General features: G+C 46.3%; 1 protein-coding gene across 1 annotated transcript in view; it reads left to right on the forward strand.

Moving 5' to 3' along the window:
* NPEPPS (aminopeptidase puromycin sensitive) overlaps positions 1-21,560 on the forward strand; it is a 79,792-nt gene extending 58,232 nt beyond the window's left edge. Inside the window, exons 18-23 of the mRNA XM_040434933.1 lie at positions 44-186; positions 304-360; positions 17,468-17,575; positions 19,528-19,683; positions 19,774-19,821; positions 20,385-21,560. Of these exons, the coding sequence (XP_040290867.1) occupies positions 44-186; positions 304-360; positions 17,468-17,575; positions 19,528-19,683; positions 19,774-19,821; positions 20,385-20,537 (665 nt within the window). The 3' untranslated portion in view covers positions 20,538-21,560. The remainder of the gene's footprint in view (positions 1-43; positions 187-303; positions 361-17,467; positions 17,576-19,527; positions 19,684-19,773; positions 19,822-20,384) is intronic.
* Positions 21,561-22,613: the final 1,053 nt, after the last annotated feature.

Raw genomic sequence — 22,613 nt, forward strand, 5'->3', positions numbered from 1 at the left:
CGAAGCTGTCCCAGTGTTACCTAGTTGCTGTATTCCTTCATAGGACACTTGGATGCACTTCTGAGGGGCCTAGTTTTGGGGAAGCTGGGAAAGGCTGGCCATAAAGCCACTCTGGAAGAAGCACGTCGTAGATTTAAGGACCATGTAGAAGGAAAGAACTTGTTAAGTGCTGACCTTAGGAGCCCGGTAAGTAATATTTTTTTATTGCTGTACTTTTTTTTTTTTTTTTTTTTTTTTCCCCCCCCCCCCCCCCCCCCCCCCAAATATCAAAACATCCACTTGAGTCAGGATCTGTGTTTGCAGGTTTATGTGACTGTTCTGAAACATGGAGATGCCACAACTTTGGATACCATGCTGAAGGTCAGTTTGCCATTGCATGTAATGTAAGTTTACCACACCATATTTTTGGCAGACATATAGGGGTCAATTTGGGCCAAGCAGTTGTTCATGGTCAAATATGAAGCCAATACTTCAGTGCTACAAGAGAATTGTGCTAACCACCGAGTGAGCTTCCTTCTACCATACACACACACACACACACACACACACACACACACACACACACACACACACACACACACACACACACACACACACAACCAGCTTAGGAAGAAGCCCTTCAATAAGCATATAAATTAAATGGCGGTATAGTATCTCCAGCGGCTGACACTGAGCATGACACAAAGGGGGACCAGATTTCTCAGAACACTTTTTTTTCTCATTGATGACTCACTATTGACTTGGGCAGTAAATTATTTTAGCATAATTTCCACTTTACTAAAGGCAGTCCTGTCTAGCGCATGGCTTGGCACTGCCAAAACAAATCCAATTCGAGTTCTGTATGAAAGGGCAGAAACTAGTAGCTACTAAATTTCCGGTTTAAAGAGAAATCATTTAAAGCGGTTCTTCAGTTTATATTTTTATTTATAGATTAGTAACTCATACACTTTCCTAATATACATGTATTTAAAATTCTTCTCCCTTATCGTTCTTATATCAGTGAAGTAAACCCTGTCTAGAAAGAAATGGTATAGCCCACCGATGCAGTAGGTTCATAGTAATGCTAACCATGGGTTAACCAAATGGACTAAACATAGCGCCAGTCTTGGAACCCACCACAGGCATGTCATGTGATCCTTGGTGTTCAGTTACCACTGTCCAGGTATCTTATCCCCTTAGTGACCACCCATATGCCTTTTTACGACAGTCACTAAGGGGCCTTAGGCTGGGCCGCAGCCTTTTCACGGCGGTTCAGTCTAAGCGTTGCACGGGTCCCGCGAGGAGTGCCGATCCGGGCTGTTTAGTGCTTTACATGCCGGCGGCAATGGCGCATGTAAGCAGTGACAGAGGCAGTGGATTCCCTCTGTCTCCTATTCAAATGTGATCCGCAGGGTGCCGATGTGTGTAAGGGCTAGCTGGGCTCTGCTAAAAGCCCCAAGCCAGCCTTGAGTGTTTTCCAGCAGGCTGTGCCTCTCTGGTGTAGCCTGCTGGGCAATGTCAGTACAGCACTGACAATAAAATGCAATGCACTGTAGGAATAGTGCATTGTATTTCTCGCTCGTTTCATTGGGGGACACAGGAGACCATGGTATTGCTGCTGATGCCACTAGGAGGCGACAATGAGATAATCAGTTTTAGCTTAGTGTCTGTAGGAGGCAGACCTCCCTGCTTTGCAGGGCGTCTTCTTTTGGTATTTTTTTTTTACCTTTTTAGGTACGGGAAACAGACGCCCAGCCTCTTTGTTTACTCCGGAAGGAAGACCGGTGTCTGTTCCCCTCACCGCCTGACCTCCCCAAAGAAGGCAAAACTGGACCAGGGTGGCTCAGCTCCACTGCATTCCGCCAGCCATGGGGTCACCTGCATTTTGGCATCCCCTCCAGCCTCACTACCACCTCGGTGCTAGTTACTTAAGAGGTGACCCTGCTGGAACAAAAGAGGACGAAGATGGCGTGAGTATTGTAAACACACCTATTCAGGGCACATACTGTGCATGAACTGCTTTTCCCCTCTCACCGGACGGAGCTATGGTGCTGTCGCATGTTGTCAGTGCTAATAGAGGTTTCCAGGACGTCCCCATGACAGCAATATAACCTTCCCAGCTTACCTCTCTCCCACATGGCCGCGGTATTTGGGAGCCGAAGCCGCTTCCCTTCCGGGGCCTCTGGGCTCAGCGGCGCACATCCTAGTCGCGCAGGTGCATAGTGGGGACGTCACCTACGGGGAACACTGCGTGTACAGGAAGTGACACCGCTATGCCAGGATCCAAGATGGCGGCGCCCAGCGTTCCATGCTGGAGGCCTGGTGGGGGCCTCACATGAGGGGTCGACTCTCCCCTAGGGGATAGAGTCCCCAAGAAGGAAAGAGGAGCGCAGCAGGGGGCGGACCCTTAAAGGGAACCTGTCACCGGGATTTTGGGTATAGAACAGAGGACATGGGTTGCTAGATGGCCACTAGCACATCCGCAATATCCAGTCCCCATAGCTCTGTGTGCTTTTATTGTGTAAAAAAAACGATTTTATACATATGCAAATTAATATAAAAGAGTCATATCTTACTTGTGTGACCAGAGAAGAGTCATATTTTCAAGCTCTGACTCATCTCAGGTTAATTTGCATATGTATCAAATAGGTTTTTATACTCTATAAAAGCACACAGAGTTATGGGGACTGGGTATTGCAGATGTGCTAGCGGCGATCTAGCAACCCATGTCTTTAGCTCTATACCCAAAATCCTGGTGACAGGTTCCCTTTAAGGTAAGATTGGATAAAAGGAACCAGCAAGCAGTTGGGCTTGTCTGCTGTTCCAAATGGAGTCCCAGATGTCTACCAAGACTGAGATGGCTGGCAATAATCCTGCTCAGGGCTATGTAAGTTTTTACCAAGCCCTGCTTTATTCTGTTTATATATGTACATTAATACTAAGGGAGAGTTCCTGTGTTTCTTCCTTGGTGAAAAGGATCCGGGGCATAGATTTCAGACAGAACCTAAGAAGAAAACAAAAATGTATTTCCTGTGCTAGAAAGTTACAGGAATCATACAAAAAACTGCTGTGCCCTGATTGTATTTCAAAACTTCTGAAGAAAGAACAGCTGTCCTTCCTCTCTGATCTAAGGTCTATGATAAGAGAAGTAGTACAGGCTTCAGTTTCTAGCTTGATTCCTCCTCCACCAGTTTCTCTTCCAGTTTCAAAGAAACCTAGAATCCAGCTGGAATCGGATTCAGACGAACAGGGCGATAATACTTAATCTGTCCCTCAGGTTCTTCTTATCGGCGGTAAGGGAAACTATGGAGGTGGAGGAGGTTCAGCAACCCAGAACAACTCAAGACTAGATGTTTGGAGGATTTAAGGGCAAAGAAAAGGAAGCTGTTTCCGGATAATTCCAATCTGAGAGAGATGATACTGGAGGGAATGAAGATGCAGAAAAGAAACTTTCTATTCCTCGAATTCAGAAGTCGCCTTCTATTTAATCCTGAGGACACTAAATTATGGGAAGAAGTTCCAAAAATAGATATCCAGGTAGCAAAAGTTGCAAAAAAGACAACCATCCCATTTGCAAACTCGTCTCAATTGAAAGATCCCATGGACCGAAAATCCGATGGTCTCCTAAAAAGAGTCTGGGAATGTTCAGCGGCAACAATTAATACGAATAATGCCACCACATCTGTAGCCATAGCTATGGGATTAAGGTTCAATCAATTGGAAAACCATTTAAATCTCAAGACACCTAGAGAAGTAATTCTAGATTCTCTGCCTTTGCTAAAAATGGCCACAGCCTTCATGGGTGACGCTTCTGCAGAATCTATCCGTTTTGCAGCACGAAGTGGAACACTATAAAATACCGCTAAAAGGGCCTTGTGGCTGAAGACCTGGACGGGCACCATAGCTTCTAAAAATAAGTTATGTGCAATAGCATTTTCCGGTTCTTACTTATTCGGACCAGTATTGTATACCATTTTAGAAAGGGCGGCTGACAAGAAAAAAGGATTTCCAGAAAAGAAGCCCAAGAAAAGTCAGCCTTTTCGGAGAACAGACAGACAGTCCCAGTACTCATCGAATAGAGGGAAAGGAAAATTGGGTAGATGGAGCTACCCTAAAGGAGGCAGAGGAAGAGTGTTTTCATAAACCCGAACAACACAAATAATCCCGGGAAACAATGATGCCATCCCGGTCGGGGGAAGACTGTTTTTTCAGCCGGGAATGGGTTTCCATTACAAAAAATCCCTGGGTAATCTGAACCATTCAGGAGGGTTACAAACTAGAATTTAAGTCTTCTCCCCACAGCGTTTTCAGATGACCAATCCTCATTCAGAAACAATACAGAATCAACTTCTACTGGATATTCAGTCTTTGTGCAAGATGAAGGCCATTGTTCCAGTACCCTTGCATCAACATTTCAAGGGTCATTATTCCAAACTGTTCCTGGTAAAGAAAAAACAAATGGATCGTTCAGGACAATTATAAACCTCCAAATTCCTGAACAAGTGGATCTCCTATCGAAAGTTCAAGATGGAATCTATTTGGTCACTCATTCCACTCATCACCCCAGCAGCATTCATGTGCACAATAGTCTTGAAGGATGCATGATATCATATCCCTACTCATCATCATCAAAAATATCTGAGATTTGCAATAAAAGTGAACAGCCACATACATCATTTCCAATTTCAGTGTCAGCCATTCGGAATCTGGTCAGCTCCGAGGAATTTTACAAAACTGTCACCTAAGACACTACAAAATAATTATAATTCCATACCTGGACGACTTCTTAACAGCCCAATCTCTGAAGATATTAAAAGATCGTCAATTAACACTGGACGTGCTGACAAAATTGGGATGGATTATCAACTTCAACAAATCGGATCTGCGGTTGGAAACCAGGAAGATTTTCTTGGGTACACTTCTAGATTCAGTGAAATAAAGATCCTTTCTACCTATAACCAAACAAACGTAAAAACACCAAGTTGGAGCTCACCTCACCATGTACCACCAAGGAGCACGGACACAGAACCGGAACCAAGGCTGAGAAGTAGCAAAAAAAGTAGATTGTCCAGCTTCACCTCGCAGTGCGTGTTTTATTAGGAAACGTGCTTAAAAACCAAACATCAGGCTCATTTCATCAACATGTTTCGGATCAACATATATTACAGATCCTTCCTCATGACACAGAGAATAAGACTGACAAATCTTATATACAGAGTAAAAGCAGTGATTCAGCTGTGGATTATTAATTGGCAATTAGACTGCTTTCAGCCCACCCACAGCATATACCACTGAGACACAGGAACAGAACTGCATGAGAAGGAGAGAAAAAAATATATATATTATTTTTTTAATTTTCTCCCCTCTCTTCCTTCCACGCAAGAACCGCCCCTAAAGGACAAGAGAAGAAGATACATCTAATAATGCAATATTAAAGCTTGTCTTTGATTAAGGCCCAAAGGCATACAGGACTGAAATCTAAAAATCCAATAAGCTTCTCTATTAAGAAGAGCTTTCCTATGGTCTCCGCCCCGTTTAGGAAAATTAACTCGTTCAATGCCCTGAACTTTCATGCCAGCAATATTGCCCTGATGGCAAGAGGCAAAATGCTGGCTGACTGCTGATACATTTTTTACAAAAGCATGAGATATATCTGAGATATGACTGCATATCCGAACTTTGAGGGCATTGGACGTACATCCCACATATTGCAATTGACATGTAGAACAAGACACACAATACACCACATGTGTGGTATTGCAATTAATGTATTGTTGTATCTCAAATGACTGCTGGGCTGCAACAGAGGCCACATACCGTCCTGTTTGTACGACACTGCAACACGTACAAATGCGGTGCCCGCATTTGAACATCCCTTTGGACCTAAGCCAACATTGTTGTGATACCGTACCATCTGAAAACCGACTTGGACTGAGTTTTTGAGAAAGTGTTGGCGCCTTGCGGGCAACACATTTTATTCCCTTGTCCACAATCGGTTTCCAGGCGTCATCTGTGCGCAAAACTGTCAGATTCTTTCTGACAATCTTGCAGACATCCAGGTACTCAAGACTATATAGTTAGTTATAAAGAATGGCATTGCAGTCTGGCCTCCTTGTTTTAAACCTTTTGTATTTTTTATATTTAGGAAAAACCAGGTCTCGCCTGGGTAATGCAAGAACTGATTTTTTAGCTGTCTATTAAAGACTGGCCGTAACCTCTGATCTGCAGCCGAGCAGTCAACTTTTCTGCCTCTCTGAGGAAGGTGGAATCATCTGAGCAGTTCCTCCTTAATCTGATAAATTCACCCCTAGGGATGTTTTTAACCACGTGTTTCGGATGACAGGACAGGGCTAATAAAGTGGTATTGCCAGCTGTTTCTTTTCTATAAGTACAAGTGGTTATCTCAGATACCATGTTTCCACATCACCATGGAGAATAAGATCCAAAAATGAAATAGTGTGCACATGAAAATCGACCGTAAAGATCAGATTCATTTGATTATCATTGAGATATCTCTCAAACAGTGGTATGGCCGTCACATCCAACGACCAGATGAACAGCAGGTCATCTATGTAACGGCCATACCACTGCAGGGAGGAAGACCACGGGTTATCACAGGAAAACAAAAAACGAGACTCCCACCAAGACATGTATATGTTCGCCAGTGAGGGTGAAAATTTTGCACCCATCGAAACTCCAGTACATTGCAAGTATAGCTTCTGGTCGAACATAAACACATTGTGTTTGAGCAAGAACTGAATCACATCACAAATATAAGCAATGAATTCCAGGCTATAATCTGAGTATGCATTTAAAAACCATTTGGTTGCAGCAATAGCCTGATCATGCGGGATGACTGTATAAAGTGATGTGACATCGGCTGTTACCCAAACAAAATCTGGGTTCCATTTGAAGTCATAAAAGGATTGTAACACTGACCTAGTGTCCAGCAAGAAACCAGGCAAGGTTTGCACTAATGGTTGTAACAGACTATCTACCCATTCTGACAATTTTTCAGAGTATGAGCCTATGCCTGCAACAATTACCAAACAAAATGCCATGGTAATAAAATTCCAACACTTCAAAAAGAAGAAAAGTTGCACAATCAGAGAGGCAATGAGGATTCTGGGCATCATGACATCTTGCATACCCATGATTCCCTGGGCCCATTTTCATTCAAGACCAATACAGAATCTACAGTCAAAAATCTCTAGACAAAAGGATTTTCCTTACTACAGGGGTAAAGAACTCCCTGAACTGGTGGTTAACCCTTTGAGGACCAAGGGACGTATTTGTCCCATTTTTTTAATTGCCTGTATCGTCTGATTAAGAACTTAAAATACTTTTTTTTTTTTTTTGAGTCAAAATAGAAGTTCTTATCAACAAATGGTTCTAGCTTTTTGCCAGTTATTTCATGAAATGGCTTAGTTACAGCAACTGAAGTGTACGAACTTCAGTTGCCGTAAAAAAAAAATGGAGCTTCTTTTGGCCTTCCATTAAAAGTAACCTAAATATTTACATTTGTCCCGTGTCATAACTCCTCCCCCAAAAATGACACAAGTATGGAAATTGTTTTATTTATTGTTCAAATACATTCTTAAATGGAAAAAAATATAATTATTTTTATATTGATGACGGTAATCTTACGGTCCTCAAAGGGTTAACTCCAGACAACCAAGTGAAGAGAATTCCCTAGAAGCTGGATCCAATGGTGACTGTAACCACAGATGCCAGCAAGTTAGGCTGGGGAGCCCAGGTGGAACATCTATATTTTCAAGGAGAATGGTCTCCTCTAGAGAGCCTGGCATCATCAAACTTAAAAGAACGAACAGCAGTTCTGAAGACTCTAAAACAGGCTGAAAATAGAAGAGAAGCATCTAAGGACCTACTCCGACAACATCACCACTGTATGTTACCTCAAACACCAAGGGGGAACCAGGAACCCCTTGCTACAGAGGGTGTCAAATCAGATTTTTCGCTGCGCCCAATCAAACGTGTTATCAATCTCAGCCTTACATCTGAGGGGCAAAGAAAACCCGACGGCAGATTTCCTGAGCAGGTAAAGAGTCGATCCTGGAGAGTGGATGCTAAACAAAGTAGTATTCCAGGAGTTATGTCACAAATGGGGTCAGCCTCAGATAGACCCATTTGCGACCAGAGTAAAAACACTAACTGTTTTTACTCTCTAAATCCAAGAGACAATCCTCTAGCAGTGGACGCAATGTCACAAACCTGGAACATGGATTTCCCATATGCTTTCCCATCAATTCCTCTTATTCCAGCAGTATTGAGAAAGATTGGTGAGGGCACAACAAAGTTGCTATTGATTACTCCGGCCTGTCCCAAAAGGAGCTGGTACTTGCTCCTCAGAGCAATGTGCATAGAAGAGCCATTAGTTCTCCCAAGGAGACAGGATCTTCTGTTTCAGGGTCCTCTAAAACATCCAGATCTGAAAACCTTGCATTTGACGGCCTGGATCCTGAAAGGGAAATGCTGAAAAGGCAAGGTCTTTTGGAAAAAGTAATTGCAACGTTACAAAATAGTCAGTTACATCAGACATATACGGGAAAATCTGGAAAAAATTGGGTTCCTGGTTGTCTTCAGAACACCTAGACGATTCCTCACCTACCATTTCACGCATCCTAGATTTTCTTCAGAAAGGGTTTGAGACAGAGTACCTTAAAAGTACAAGTATCCACTATTTCGGCTTTCCTAGATTTCCCATTAGCTGAACATAGGTGGGTAAAGAGTTTTTTTTTAAAAGCAGTTTCCAGATTAAGACCCACAATAAGACAAAATGGCCCAACATGGGACTTAACTTTAGTCCTAAACTCCCTTTGTGAACCTCTGTTTCAGCCATTAGATGATATCTCATCAAAATATTTGACCATGAAAGCTGCCTTCCTGGTAGCCATTACCTCCGTCCGTAGGATAGGGGAAATTCAAGCTCTCTCTCTGTATGAAAGAACCTGATCTAAAAATTCTTAATGACAGAGTAATCTTAAAGTTAGACCCAGCCTTTTTACCAAAAGTAGTCTCCTTCCATAAAGAACAGGAAATAACTCTTCCGTCTTTTTGTGGTTCTCCTTGAAATGCCAAGAGGAGCGTTTCTATAGCTTGGATGTGTGGAGGATGATGGTTAAATATCTCCAGTCCAGTTATAACATGACAAAAACAGATCAATACAGGAACAATAAATGTTGTCCCTTGACTCTGTCTCAGCCTATGACAATCCTACAGAAATATTTTAGACCTTGGTTCAGTCTGTGATTACACTTAAAGGCAAAGAGCATTGATATTTAGACTATAATATCTTCAGATAAGATTGTACACTTATGAAAATGCATGACACTAAGGTCCAGGTCTCAACAGCAATTCCGTGGTCCTTCTTATCCGGAAGTACCTTCCGCACATCATCTTCAGTCGTCAGACATGCTTATCCTTCTTGTGGATATTATGTGCTGTTATCCACATCTTCCGAAGCCTCTCGAGCCCTTGGGCTTCATTTAACTGTGTTTTCCTTCATTTAACTGGGTCTAAGACACCGTGTGTTCTACGCTCTCTGGCTGGCCCTCCTGGTTCATGCTCTTCCTGTTGTATTCAGGGTTTCTGTGCATCCTTTACCCACATTTCTGTGCGGGATCCCATGGCCAGCCTTAGATTTGTTCTAGTCTTTTATTCTCTCCCCATGGTACTGCTTTGGAACGTCCCATGGTCTCCTGGGTCCCCAATGATAAGAGTGATAAAATAGGATTTTTTTTGTGCTTACCTGTAAAATCCTTTTCTTGCTGAGTTCATTAGGGGACACAGCACCCACCCAGTAAGTACATTGCTGGTTCTTTTTGGTGGGTTCCACCTGTTCTTGGTCCTGACTCATCTCCAGCTTTCTTTCATACGATTAGTTTCTGTTGGCTTCTCCTGGCTGCTCCTACTGCTTTTGTACAAACTGATTAGCTCACTGTATGCAGGGGGGATAGCTGAGAGGAGGAGCTAGCACTTTTTTTTGCCTAGTGTCACCTCCTAGTGGCAGCAGCAGTTATACCATGGTCTCCTGTGTCCCCCAATGAACTCAGCGAGAAAAGGATTTCTCGCCCAGTTTCCTTGGGGGACACAGAAGACCTTGGGTATAGCTCATCTCCCTAGGAGGCGTGACACTAAGTGAAGACTGTTAAGCCCCTCCTCCACAGCTATACCCTCAGCCTGGAGAGAGAGACTGCCAGTTTTTGCTTAGTGTCCAAGGAGGCAAGACACTCCCTGCTCTGCAGGGCTGCTTTCTCCTTGTTTCAATTTTAGTTTTTTACTTTTTTATTTTATTTTTGTTCCAGATCATCAGGGATAACAGAGACGCACTAGACCTCTCTGTTCTCCCGGGGTTGAGCTGCGCCAGTGCCGGTCACCCGCACTGCTGCCTCCCCCACAGAAGGCAAGGTGGATCAGGGCAGCCTCGCTCCCCTACATCCCGCCAGCGCAAGGGTCGCCCGCACGCCAAGTCCCTCTCCCAGCGTCCTGCCACTACGGTGCCAGTAGCTGAAGGGGCGACCCTGCTGGAACGGACCGAGGGTGAAGACGACTATGGTGAGAGAGAGGCTTTTCCAGCCCTACGTCCCCCGTCCCCCCCCGGTCTCCTGCGTGCCTGACCCTATACTGGGCCTATGGACCCTTCTGCCCATGCTAGACCTAGGCTGGCTCCTGGGCTGTCGCAGGGCGACATTCTGCTCCCTCTCTCCTGGCCTCCAGGACATTGGCACCCTTCTCCCTACAAGAAGAATGCCTAGGGAGCTGCGGAGGTCCGCAGCTAGCTGCCCCTGATGGAGGGGTTATGCAGGCGTCCCACCCTCACAGACCCGGTCTCAGGGTCCCCCTCCCTCTTACCGGCCACTACTTCAGGGCCAGAGGGCCCGCGCCTTGCTGCCACTGACCCTCCCTACTCTCACGGACACCGTTCCAGGGGAAAGGAGGTTGTAGCTGCCGGCCATATGGAGCGCTGTTCTAGGCACCGTGACCTGCAAAATGAGCGCTTCAACAGCCCCGGCCGACCGTCGGAACAAAACTTGTGTTCCACTTCAAGGCCGCGATCCCGCTCTATCCGGGTCCCCGGCTCGCGGGGTGGGCACCCGCGGCCGGTATGTGCCGCTCCGTAGGCCCGGCTGGTACTTTAAGTACTGTGCGGCCCCGGTCATCCGGGCGCCGCTAAAAATTTAGGCCCCGGCTCTTACGGCCCGCGGGGTGGGCACCCGCGGCCGGTATGTGCCGCTCCGTAGGCCGGCCGGTACTTTAAATACTGTGCGGCCCCGGTCAGCCGGGCGCCGCTAAAAATTTAGGCCCCAGCTTCACGCTACTAGGCCGCAAATTCAGGCCTCTGTTGGAGGGGGCTGGAACTTCTCCAGGCGCGAATTCTTCCCGCCTGGAGGTTCCCCCGCCCCCAGAGGATCGCAGTGCCGCCCCCCAGGCCGGATCCCTGTTAACCCTTTGGGTACAGGCCGGCTTCCGATGAGCCTGTATGGGTGGATCTGTGCCCTGTAGGTGGCCCCCCCCTTTTATTTATTTTTTTCTGCCTCAGTGAGGCTGTGTGTTAAAAAAAAAAAAAAAAAAAAAGTTTTTATTATATATATGACTTGTGGGCTGCGCAGGACGCTGCAGCCTCATCTCAGAGTGCTGCCTGTATACATGCCCCCCTTCCATAGGCGGCATGGTGTCGCGCTCCCCGGCTGCGGCGCTGCCAGGGTCTTTTTTCCCCTTCTAGGTGGTTTTCTTGCCCTTTCCGCGCTACGGCGCTGGCCAAGTGCATGCCTTTTCTGTAGGCAACAGTCGTCACCCTCTCCAGTTATGGTGCCTGCCATGTGCAGGACCCCCCTCCTGGGCGGGATACTGCACTCTCCCTAACTGCGGGTTGGCCTTGTGCATGATCCCCCTTTCATTGGCGGCCTACTGCAGTTTCTCCGGATACAATGCTGGCCATGTGCACGACCCCCTTCCATAGGTGGAACACGGCACTCTCACTGGGTTCGCTGCTGGCCATGGGCGTGCCCCCCTTCCATAGGTGGAACACGGCACTCTCACTGGATTCGCTGCCTGCCATAGGCATGACTCCCTTCTGTGGACGGCATTCGGCACTCTCACTGGATTCACTGTCAGCCATGTGCATGACCACCTTACATAGGCGGTATGATGTACTCTCATTGGATTCACTGCCGGCCTTGGGTATGCCTCCTTCCCGGGTGGCGGCATACATACACTCCCTCGGTCGGTGGTTGTTCTCTCGCCGGTACATTGTTGACCATGTGCATGACCCCTATACATAGCGGGGTGCTTGCACTCTCTCTGGATCCGCGGCCGGCCATATGCATGACCCCTCTTCTGTGGGCGGTGTACGCACTCTCACTGGATTCGCTGCCGGCCATGGGCATGCCTCCTTAGGTGGCATACACACTTTCTCACCGACTGCTCGCATTCTCCCTGGATGCGATGCTGGACATGTGCATGACCCCCCCCCCCCCCCCCCCTTCCTTTTCTGGGCGGCATACTACACTCTCACCAGATACGTTGCTGGCCTTGAGCATGGCCTCTAACATGGGTGGAACGCTTGCGCTTCCATTGGATACGGTGCTGGCCTTGTGCGTGACCACCCCTCATTCCATGGGTGGAATTTTGCACGCTCACAAGATTCAAGGCTGTCCTTGTATGTGCTGTACTGGACTTGCGCATGTTCCCCTTCATTGGCGGAGTAGTTACACTCTCACGAAATTTCGGGTTGGGTGAATTGTTGCACACTCACTTAATGCTAAGATAGCCCTGTGCATGCCCCCCTTTTTCACTAGGTGGACCTCCTGCGTTCCTGCTGGATACTGTGTGGCCATGTGCATGGCGCCTTTCTGGGCGAAGTATGGTATGCCCTACTTCTTTGACGTAGGTACGGCCTTGGGCATCACCCCCTTTTTGGGGCAGGCCTTTGCATTCTTGCCCACTGCAGTTTGCCAGGTACATTTCCCCCCTTTTTCGGGGCGGTCAGTTTGCGTTCCATCGCATACCATACTAGTCTTGTGCATAACTCCTTTCAGTTTGCACTCCCGTAGATACTGTGGCACTCTGTGGCTGGCCCTCTTCGCTGAGTGATATATTTTTGCAGTGAGCGGACGTTCTTGTGCGTTGTTTCCTTCTCGTCCCGTAGGTGGGTTGGCCTTCTCACTGCTTACGGGGCTACTCGTACGTATGCCTCCTTTCCTCCTGCGACATACTTTTTCTCTTGGGATACGATGATTGCCGCAAGCCTTGCACTATTCTCTAAGGAGATCATTCTGTCCATCTGTGTAAGCCTAAGGTGTTGTCCAATAAACAACAAATGAATACCTTATATTTAAGTAGACGGGCTCTACTGTTCGCTACTGCACAGAGCTGGGTGGTACTCATTCATTTCGTTGGCCCATTTGTCCTTCCGCGGCATTGTTTCCCTGTGCTAGTGGTCACATGGTCGAGAGCGCTGTCTGCAGCGCCCTTCGCATTTTATGTTGGCTCTGGCGGGACTACGGTCCCCTCGCCTAATACCATTTCCTCCTCTTCGGGTGCAGTGTGGTATGATTCTTTCCGGATTGGCGCCCTCGGTGCTTCAGTCTGATCTGCTACCAGGTTCGGGCCGCTATTCTTGGGAAGGTCACCCAACTTCTCTTGGGTGCTCGCTTATACAGGTCTGGGGGACCTCCACCTTGGGTTCTTCAGGGTATTCGCCTTCTGCGAGGCGGTGAACCGGGCGTCTCTGTGTAGCGGTGTTCTGCTTTTGAGCTGTCCTATGGCCTCTCTGTTGCCCACTCCCCCTTTCGGTTGGAGGGTGTTATACCGGCCTCTGTCTCGCCTGCCTTTTCTCGCCGGCTCTGTTTGGCTCCCACTCGGTACAGATCATTCCGATGTGGCGTCTGTTCCGGCCACGCTTCAGAGACTGTTCCTTCACTGCCCTTCCCTCTGGGGAAAGCATGGTTGTTCATGTGGATGGTTCTGGTGTTCCTTTTGAGTCTCCCTTGTCCACACTGGCTGTACTAGCTGTGTGCCTAGTTACCGGGTCTACCGTTTTCTGTCCTCCCGCTGGGTGCAGATTGCGTTTTTTCCATTTTAGGCAATGTTTCTGCTTTGGATTCACCTTCTCGGTAACTTGGGAGGACTACCATTTGGTCAGGATTGTCTTTTAAATCTCCCACACCGGAACTGTAGTCCGTCTTCCTGTGGTGGCTACATTGGCTTCGGCTTTAGCCTGTCTTGTCCTGGCGGTTGCTGGGCGGACCCTTCGGTTCCTGTCCGTTTGTCCTTCTGCTTCCCCACTCTGGGGGGATACGGGACAACCTTGCTCGGGGGCCGACGGGACCAGTTCTACCGACTGTTCTACCCGTGTTACGGGTCTGCGCCTGATCATTGGGTTTTCACCCGCTTGCCCAGGCAACTCTAGTGGGCTCGCTAGTGTTCGCTTCTAGCCGAGTTTTTCGTCCAGGATCTGTGGTAGGACTTAGGGTTTTACCTGGGGTTCTGTGGGAAGCTGGGCGTTCCCCCACTCTGCCTTTCTCCATGGTTCTGTCTTTCTCCAGTCCGGCCTGGACCTGGGGCTGGGACTCTGTTGCTTGAAGTATCAAGTGTCATTCCTGTCCTTCCTCTTTCAGCGTTCCCAGGCCCTCTGGGCCTGTCAGGAACTTCTTCCATGGAGCGGCTCTTGGGTTCCTTTGTACTGTCCTCCGGTACCGTCCTGGGAACTACATACTAGGCTCTTGGCGCTCCAATTTTTCCTTGGAGCCGTTACAGAAGTTCCCTCTACTAACAGTTGGGTTTCTGTAGCCATCGTGTCTCTGATGGGTGCCTGAGTGGCGGCCCTTCTTGTTCCGAGCCTTCTGTCTTCCCCCAGGACAGGGCTGTTCTCCATTCCGTCTCTTCCTTCCTTCTGAAGATGGTGTTTGTCTTTCATTTCATTGAGGCAGTCGTCCTCCCCTTCCCACCCCAGGGAACGTTGGAGATCTCCGACTCTTGTCGACATTCGGTCTCTTGTGTTCCCAGGAGGTCCGTGCAAAGGGTTGACGGCCTCCAGGGTGGCTTTCCTCCGCTTTCTCAGAGTGGCTCTTGTTGTGGTTGCCGCACCAAGGGCAGGGTTCTGCTTTTGGTGTCACCATTCATTTGGCCAGAGTTGTCGGTTTTTTCCTGGGCCGGAGGCATTAGGCTTCGGCCATGCATTTGTGCAAGGCGGTCACTGGTCTTCCTTGCACACCTTACCGAGTTCTACAGGGTGCATACTCGGGCTTCGGCGTATGCTGTTTCGGGCCGCCTGGTCTACAGGCGGCGGGTTTTTTGATGCCTTCGGGTGCTTCGCCTTGGTGCTGTGGTCCCTCCCCCTTTGGACTGCTTTTGAACGTCCCAAGGTCTTCTGTGTCCCCCAAGGAAACTGGGCGAGAAAACGAGATTTTTGTATAACTTACCAGTAAAATCTCTTTCTCGCTCTTTCCTTGGGGGACACAGCACCCACCCATTCTTTGTTCTTCTCTGACTGTTTCCGAGTTTGTTTACCCTTTGGGTAGTTGGCTTGTTGGTTCCAATTTTTGGACTTTGCCTTTTCTCACTACTTGGACACGCAACTGGCAGTCTCTCTCTCCAGGCTGAGGGTATAGCTGTGGAGGAGGGGCTTAACAGTCTTCACTTAGTGTCACGCCTCCTAGGGAGATGAGCTATACCCAAGGTCTTCTGTGTCCCCCAAGGAAAGAGCGAGAAAGAGATTTTACTGGTAAGTTATACAAAAATCTCGTTTTTACAGCTAAGCACAAAAAATCCTGTTTTTAAAAGCAATCAATATTGTCTGTTATAGTCCCCTTGTGGGATTATTAAGGGTCTATCTATACACCCGGCCGGAACCCCCATAGAACTGCCTATTCTTGTCCGCAATTGCGGAAATGCGGATGCGGACAGCACACTGTCAGTTTGAGAAAGGCTCATCATTAGAGCCGAAATGTGTCACAATTGTACCCTATGTGACTAATAAAGAAGAAGAATTGCTATTCAGTGAGTGCCGGTCTTTTCTCTTAGCACACTGTGTGCTGTCCGCATCCATTCCTGCCCCATAGAGAATGAATGGGTCCACACCTGTTCCGCAATTTGGAGAATTCTACGGACGTGTGAATGGACCCTAAGTGGTAAATATTGCAGCATCTCATCACGTCTGTCAGTCTATATACTTCAGCATCTCATCACGTCAGTCTATATACTGCAGCATCTCATCACATCTGTCAGTCTATATACTGCAGCATCTCATCATGTCAGTCTATATACTTCAGCATCTCATCACGTCTGTCAGTCTATATACTTCAGCATCTCATCACGTCTGTCAGTCTATATACTGCAGCCTCTCATCACGTCTGTCAGTCTATATACTGCAGCATCTCATCACGTCTGTCAGTCTATATACTGCAGCATCTCATCACGTCTGTCAGTCTATATACTGCAGCCTCTCATCATGTCAGTCTATATACTGCAGCCTCTCATCACGTCTGTCAGTCTATATACTGCAGCAGCTCATCACGTCTGTCAGTCTATATACTGCAGCAGCTCATCACGTCTGTCAGTCTATATACTGCAGCAGCTCATCACGTCAGTCTATATACTGCAGCATCTCATCACGTCAGTCTATATACTGCAGCATCTCATCACGTCAGTCTATATACTGCAGCATCTCATCACATCTGTCAGTCTATATACTGCAGCATCTCATCACGTCTGTCAGTCTATATACAACATTGTGTGTTTAGTCCTATTCACTTAGCCATTGATGCATTACACATGATTGATCCATGGGCAGTACCATTGTACTGTAGACCCATATTTTTTACTAATTAAACCCAGATATATAAATAGAAATATTCCTTTTTTTTCTGATCTTTATTTTATTTATGTGGGGATGACCATATCGTCCGAGTTGCTGTTAACAGTATTTAGAGAGTATTTTATGTCCTGCGACCTGTGCACGGAAGTGAGTAGATAAGCTGTGACCATCACCTCTTGTAAATGATTGGTCCTGTGTTATCTATACAGAAGTGTTATCTTTCACTGTGATGATAATGAGACGACTGCTGAAGTGTTTTTCACTGAACTGGAAGTCTCAATTAGTCAGTGTGAAAACTTCACGATTTTAGGGTGAAAAATAATATAGATGGTGACATGGAAAATAAAACCCACTTTTTTTTCATCATTAGCATAGAAACTATTTAAATAGTTGGTCATTTTCTGATAACACATCCCTTTAAAAACACGTATATTATAAAAACTGTATTATTTCCTAATTTGTAAACAAATACACTAAAAAATATATAAGCTGGACAACCCCATTAATTCCCATGTGGTAAATGTGTCATAACTAGAATGGTCACTTCTCCTTTTGATCTTAAACATGTTTTAGGTTCACTAAACCCTTGCATGACTGCGCAGTGCCAGGTCTCACACTTGTCACTACTGTCTTCCATTTTACAATTCTTAGCTCCACAAGCAAGCTGACATGCAGGAGGAAAGGAACCGAATCGAACGGGTTCTAGGAGCCATTTCTTCCCCGGAGTTAATCCAGAAGGTGTTAAGCTTTTCACTTTCGGTAAGTCTCGTTTCTTACACCCGTGTTTACCACAGTGGCTGCTTCTCTAATGATTTTGGTTTTTAGAGTACATCAGATTTAAAGGTAGTGTGAACGAAATGGAGCAGATTAGGAACTTAACCTCCTAACAGTCACGTTAAAATTGGGGAAAAAAAACATCTGAAAAGTTGGGGGGTGTACCTGCACAGACTCACTCTATCCAATCAGTGCTGCCATTTTCAGACTGTGCAGGGACACCCCCCCCAACTTGTTACCACCCCTCTGTACCCTTACTGCAGACTGCTAGCAATTCAGTCATAACTTCTAGTAGAAATAATAAAGGAATGGCACAACATAGAGACATAAGAATAGATGCTCCGGGATTCTTGTTACATGGGGAATGCATGAAGCTATTAAAACAGGCATCAAAACACATTGCACCCACGTGGAAAAAACTGAACGCAATCGCAGACTAAACTGACTGAACTTGCTTGCAAAATGGTGCGAGTTTCACTGAACGCATCCGTACCTAATCCATCAGGCTCATGTGAAAGAGGTCTAACCCCTTTGCTACTAGCGGGCGTCATGGCCGGCGGGTCTCTGCTGTTTCTAATTACCGCAACCAGCAATAATGCTAATCGCGGTAATTAAAGGGTTTCTGTCACCACAATTTTTGTTATTAAACAGGCTGACATTATACATGTGCAAATGTCACCTGCCGGCCCTGTATGCTGGGGATTTACTGTTCTCTTCTTCGCTCTATAAATAATGATCAGTATGGTAAAGATCCCAAAGGGACCAGATCTTCAAAAACCTATCTACATTCCCTTGTGACAGAGCTGTGTAGTATTCCAAAGAGCGTATGTCCTTAATACGGGAGTAATAATCTTCCTTGGATGGAGGAGCAGTCCAAAAAGGCGCTATAAGGCATTTTGCCGCGGTAAGTAAATGGAGGGGCAGCCTGGAGACATGACCCTCCAAACCCATAGGGGGAACATTTAGTAGGTACGTGAGCGGCTCCAATGCCACCGAGCATCCCAGGACTTCCTGTACTACAGAAGGCACCATAGTCCAGAAGGGCAATATGAAAGGACATTCCCCAAAAATTTGATAGATTGAGACACCACTAGCTGAACATCTCCAGCAAACATTGGGGATATTCCCATTAAGGGTAGAAAATCCTTTAAGTGGCCCTCATTCTAAATTGGCAGACTGCGGGACAACACAAGTAGGCAGGGTCAGCAGTACCATAGTATAGCACAAAATATCTCTCCAGAAGCTATCCTTTCTGTGATCACCATCAATAACTGCCATGTTCTTCATCCAGTTGTCTTTAAGATATGGAGCTGGGAGCTTAGGAGGTGAGAAGTGGGACACAGCACCAAGCCAGCCCTCCTTTCAGCATGCTGACTAGACATCCCCTAGTAATGACCCCTCTAGTGCCCCCAGTAGTATGCTCCCCAAGTAGATAAGGAAAGAATAAAGATAAATTACCCGAGTACCGTTCCAAGTCGCCATCTTTGGTGCAGGCCCCAGTCCTTTTCCAGGCTGCGGCTTGAGATGCCTGTATCCCTGCGCCAATTGTACACGGCCTCATATAGTGACCTGTGGCCTATGAGCGTTATCCGCAGGGAGCCATGGGCTCCCACGCCCCGCCTCAGTATTCAGCTGTATCACCCTCCTGAGGACAGCGATACAATTAAATTCAGGCCAGCTGCTTAAGTACCTGAAACTGCCAGCGTTTCTTAATGCTGAGAACATCAGTTCATTATGTACCTGGCTGGCGGCAGTGAGGAGGGCTTGAGGAGCCTCTAGACCATCGTCCCACCGGGAAATTTTCCTGTAGGATCAATGGCCAGTCCAGCCCCGATTCCCATTCAGGTTTCCTGTCCAGATACTGTAGGTTGCTCAAGATACAGTAATGGTGGTCAGCGAGTCCTTTAAATTATGTTTTTCTTCTCTTTGCTGTCTAGGAAGAGGTACGTTCTCAGGACACAGTGTCTGTAATTGGAGGTGTTGCTGGAGCCAGCAAGCTTGGCAGAAAATCTGCATGGACCTTTGTGAAGGAAAATTGGGAGGAACTACATAACCGGTACCAAGGTGGCTTCCTTATCGCACGACTCATAAAAGTATGAAGAGTTTTGCTTTTATTGTGACATTGTTTTGTTACACGCAGGTGGCCTTTTTGTGGCTAACACATTCTTGTTTCTGTCCTTTAGCTTTCTGTGGATGGCTTTGCTAGTGAGAAAATGGCTGCCGAGGTTAAGGTAAGCAGTTGGTATAATTTAGTGATTTACATGAGCTCATCACATCTTCCTTGTGTTCTGCAATGTAGTGGCACAGCAAGACCCAAAGGTCGAGAGCAGCATAAACTTCACTATATTTTTCGGTTTGACTACTTCTTTCACTAGCTGTTTACTTGCAAATAGTGAAGTGATCTATTGCCAGATACATAATGATTTAAAGGGGTTATCCCATGAGTAACGTAAAATTAAAATCAGTTGAAGGATAAAACTGAGCATGTGCGGCCATCTCAGTGAGCCGGACAAAGAAATAAGAAAAAAAACAAACAGCGGGTGGTGCTACACAGATACATGTTATTGAAAAACTCAGTGGCTATACAAATTTTTTAATTACATGAAATTAGAAAAGTATTCAGTTCCAGGTGCTGGTTTGAAAACTGTAGAACATGTTTTGTTGGACAGACCCTTTAATAGTTATTTGGCTATACTGTACACTAAATTGGACACTACCATTCAGCTATTGAATCCCCAGATATTTCTCTAATGTCTTTGTATTATTTTTTTCCCCCCTTTTGTCTCCTTACCAGGCATTCTTTGATTCTCATCCAGCGCCCTCTGCTGAGCGTACAGTGCAACAGTGCTGTGAAAATATCCTACTGAATGCTGCCTGGCTGAAGAGAGATGCAGATGCTATGCATCAGTATCTATTGCTGCGCAAGTCACCCTCCTCGACAGTGTGATTGTTCGCAGTGATTCCCATCCGCCTGCTCTCTCACCGCCCCAACAGGCTAAACCCTAGGTCCCCTGCTATGGGAGGCTATGTACCTGTCCTCCCTATCCCTCAACACCCTTTCCACACTCTGGGAAGCTGGTGCAAAAAAATAAATAATGAAAGCTCCCATTTGATCCTTGTTCAGTCCTCAATCGACTCCTTAGGGATTTTATTAAATTGCTCAGTCAAATTTGTACATATAATAGAAGTAGCGCCAAGCTGCTAACTGTGAATCTCCCAGATGTCCTTTCCATGGAAATTCTGCCTGAGAATAGAAGAGTTTTTGTAGTGGTAGAGGTACCAAAACCAGTGTAGAGGGTTATTCTTAAGTAAGGGGCCGCAACTTGACGAGTTATCACAGAGAGTGCATTAGCCAGGGCCATTAACGGAAGGTGGCTGGGTTTAGATGGAACATTTTTTTTTTTTTTCCCTTTATTTTCTGGTGAGGGCTTTTTGCTTCATGTTCGGTCCTATATACCTCTTGTATTCTCCCACATCAGAAAATTGTATTTGTTGGCTGCCTGTATGTTCTGACGTTATACCCCTTGTTCTGGAAGGAATATTTAATCAGGGGTTGTCTGCCCTCACACTAATCTCCTGCCCACCACTCTGTACTTCTGTGGCCTGGGGCAGTACCGGAGAGGCTTGCATTGTGGAGGCCTATCTAGTACTGTACTGATAAGCATATCTATACTGTAGACTTCTTTTCTCACCTGTGCCGGAAGGAATAAGGTGCAGGCACTGTACTCATGTTCTTGATGTTTTCTCCCCTCTTTCCTTCCCAATTTCTAGGTTATTCCCACATCCTGGGTCTGTGCAGTCTAATGGCATAGTGGCAGGGCCGTGGGCCGTGGGCCTTGGTTCTGAGACTTGCTTACCTGAGTCCTCTTTTGTGCTATTGTTTTAAAACTTTAAAAAATGGAATTAAAAATTAAAAAAAGAAACAAAAAAAATATGTTGGCGTTAATAAAGACAAAATGTGAGTGTGTAATGAATGTGTGGTTGTGACTCTGTGATATTCAGATTTTTTAATCCAGGTTTCCAATATATATACAATGCTTTTGAAAAGTCTTCAGACCCTTTTGCTTTTTTCACATTGTGTTGTGTTGCCTTGTCCTAAAATAAAAATTCAAGAACCCTCCAAACCCCCCCCCCCCCCCCCCCCAAAAATCATTCTGCTCTCAGTACCCAATAATGAGAAAATAAACACTTTGCTTATGTATTAAAAAGAAAAGTTTGCATTGACATAACTACTATTCACACCCTTTACTCAGGAGCTTTGTCAGCAATTACAGCCTCCAGTTTTCTTGGGTTTGATGCCACAACATTTTCACACCTGGATTTGGGGATTTTCTTCTCTGCAGATCCTCTCAAGCTCTGTTAAGTTGGATGGGGACTGTTGGTGGCCAGCCATTTTCAGGTCTCTCCAGAGATGTCAGGACTCTGGCTGGGCCACTCAACATTTACAGAGTTGTCCCTAAGCCACTACAGTATTGTCTTGGCTGTGTGCTTAGGGTCATTGTCTTGTTGGAAGGTGAACCTTCGGCCCAGTCTGAGGTTCAGAGCTCTCTGGATCAGGTTTTCATTAAGAATATCTCTGTAGTTTTCTCCATTCAATTTTCCCTTTTCTGTGACCAACCTGCCTGTCTCAGCTGCTAAAAAAAACACCCCCACAGCATGATACTGCCACCACCATGTTCTGCTGTAGGGAAGGCATTGGACAGTGCCTGATATCCTCCAAACATGATGCTGAGAATTGAGGCCAAAAAGTTCAATCTTGGTTTCATCAGACAAGAGAATCTTGTTTTTCACAGTCTGGGAGTCCTTTAGGTGCATTTTTGCTAGGCAGGCTTACATGTGTTTTTTTTGTTTTTTTTTTTACTGAGGAGAGCATACTTTTTGGCACTCTACCATGAAGCCCAGATTGATGGAGTGCTGCAATGATGGCTGACTGACCTTCTGGACGTTTCTCGCATCTGCACAAAGGATCTTTGGAGCTTAGCTATTGGATTTTTGCTCACCTCTCTTACCAAGGCCCTTTTCC

Source organism: Bufo bufo, chromosome 6, assembly GCF_905171765.1.
Source record: "Bufo bufo chromosome 6, aBufBuf1.1, whole genome shotgun sequence".
In the NCBI taxonomy this organism is placed as follows: domain Eukaryota; kingdom Metazoa; phylum Chordata; class Amphibia; order Anura; family Bufonidae; genus Bufo; species Bufo bufo.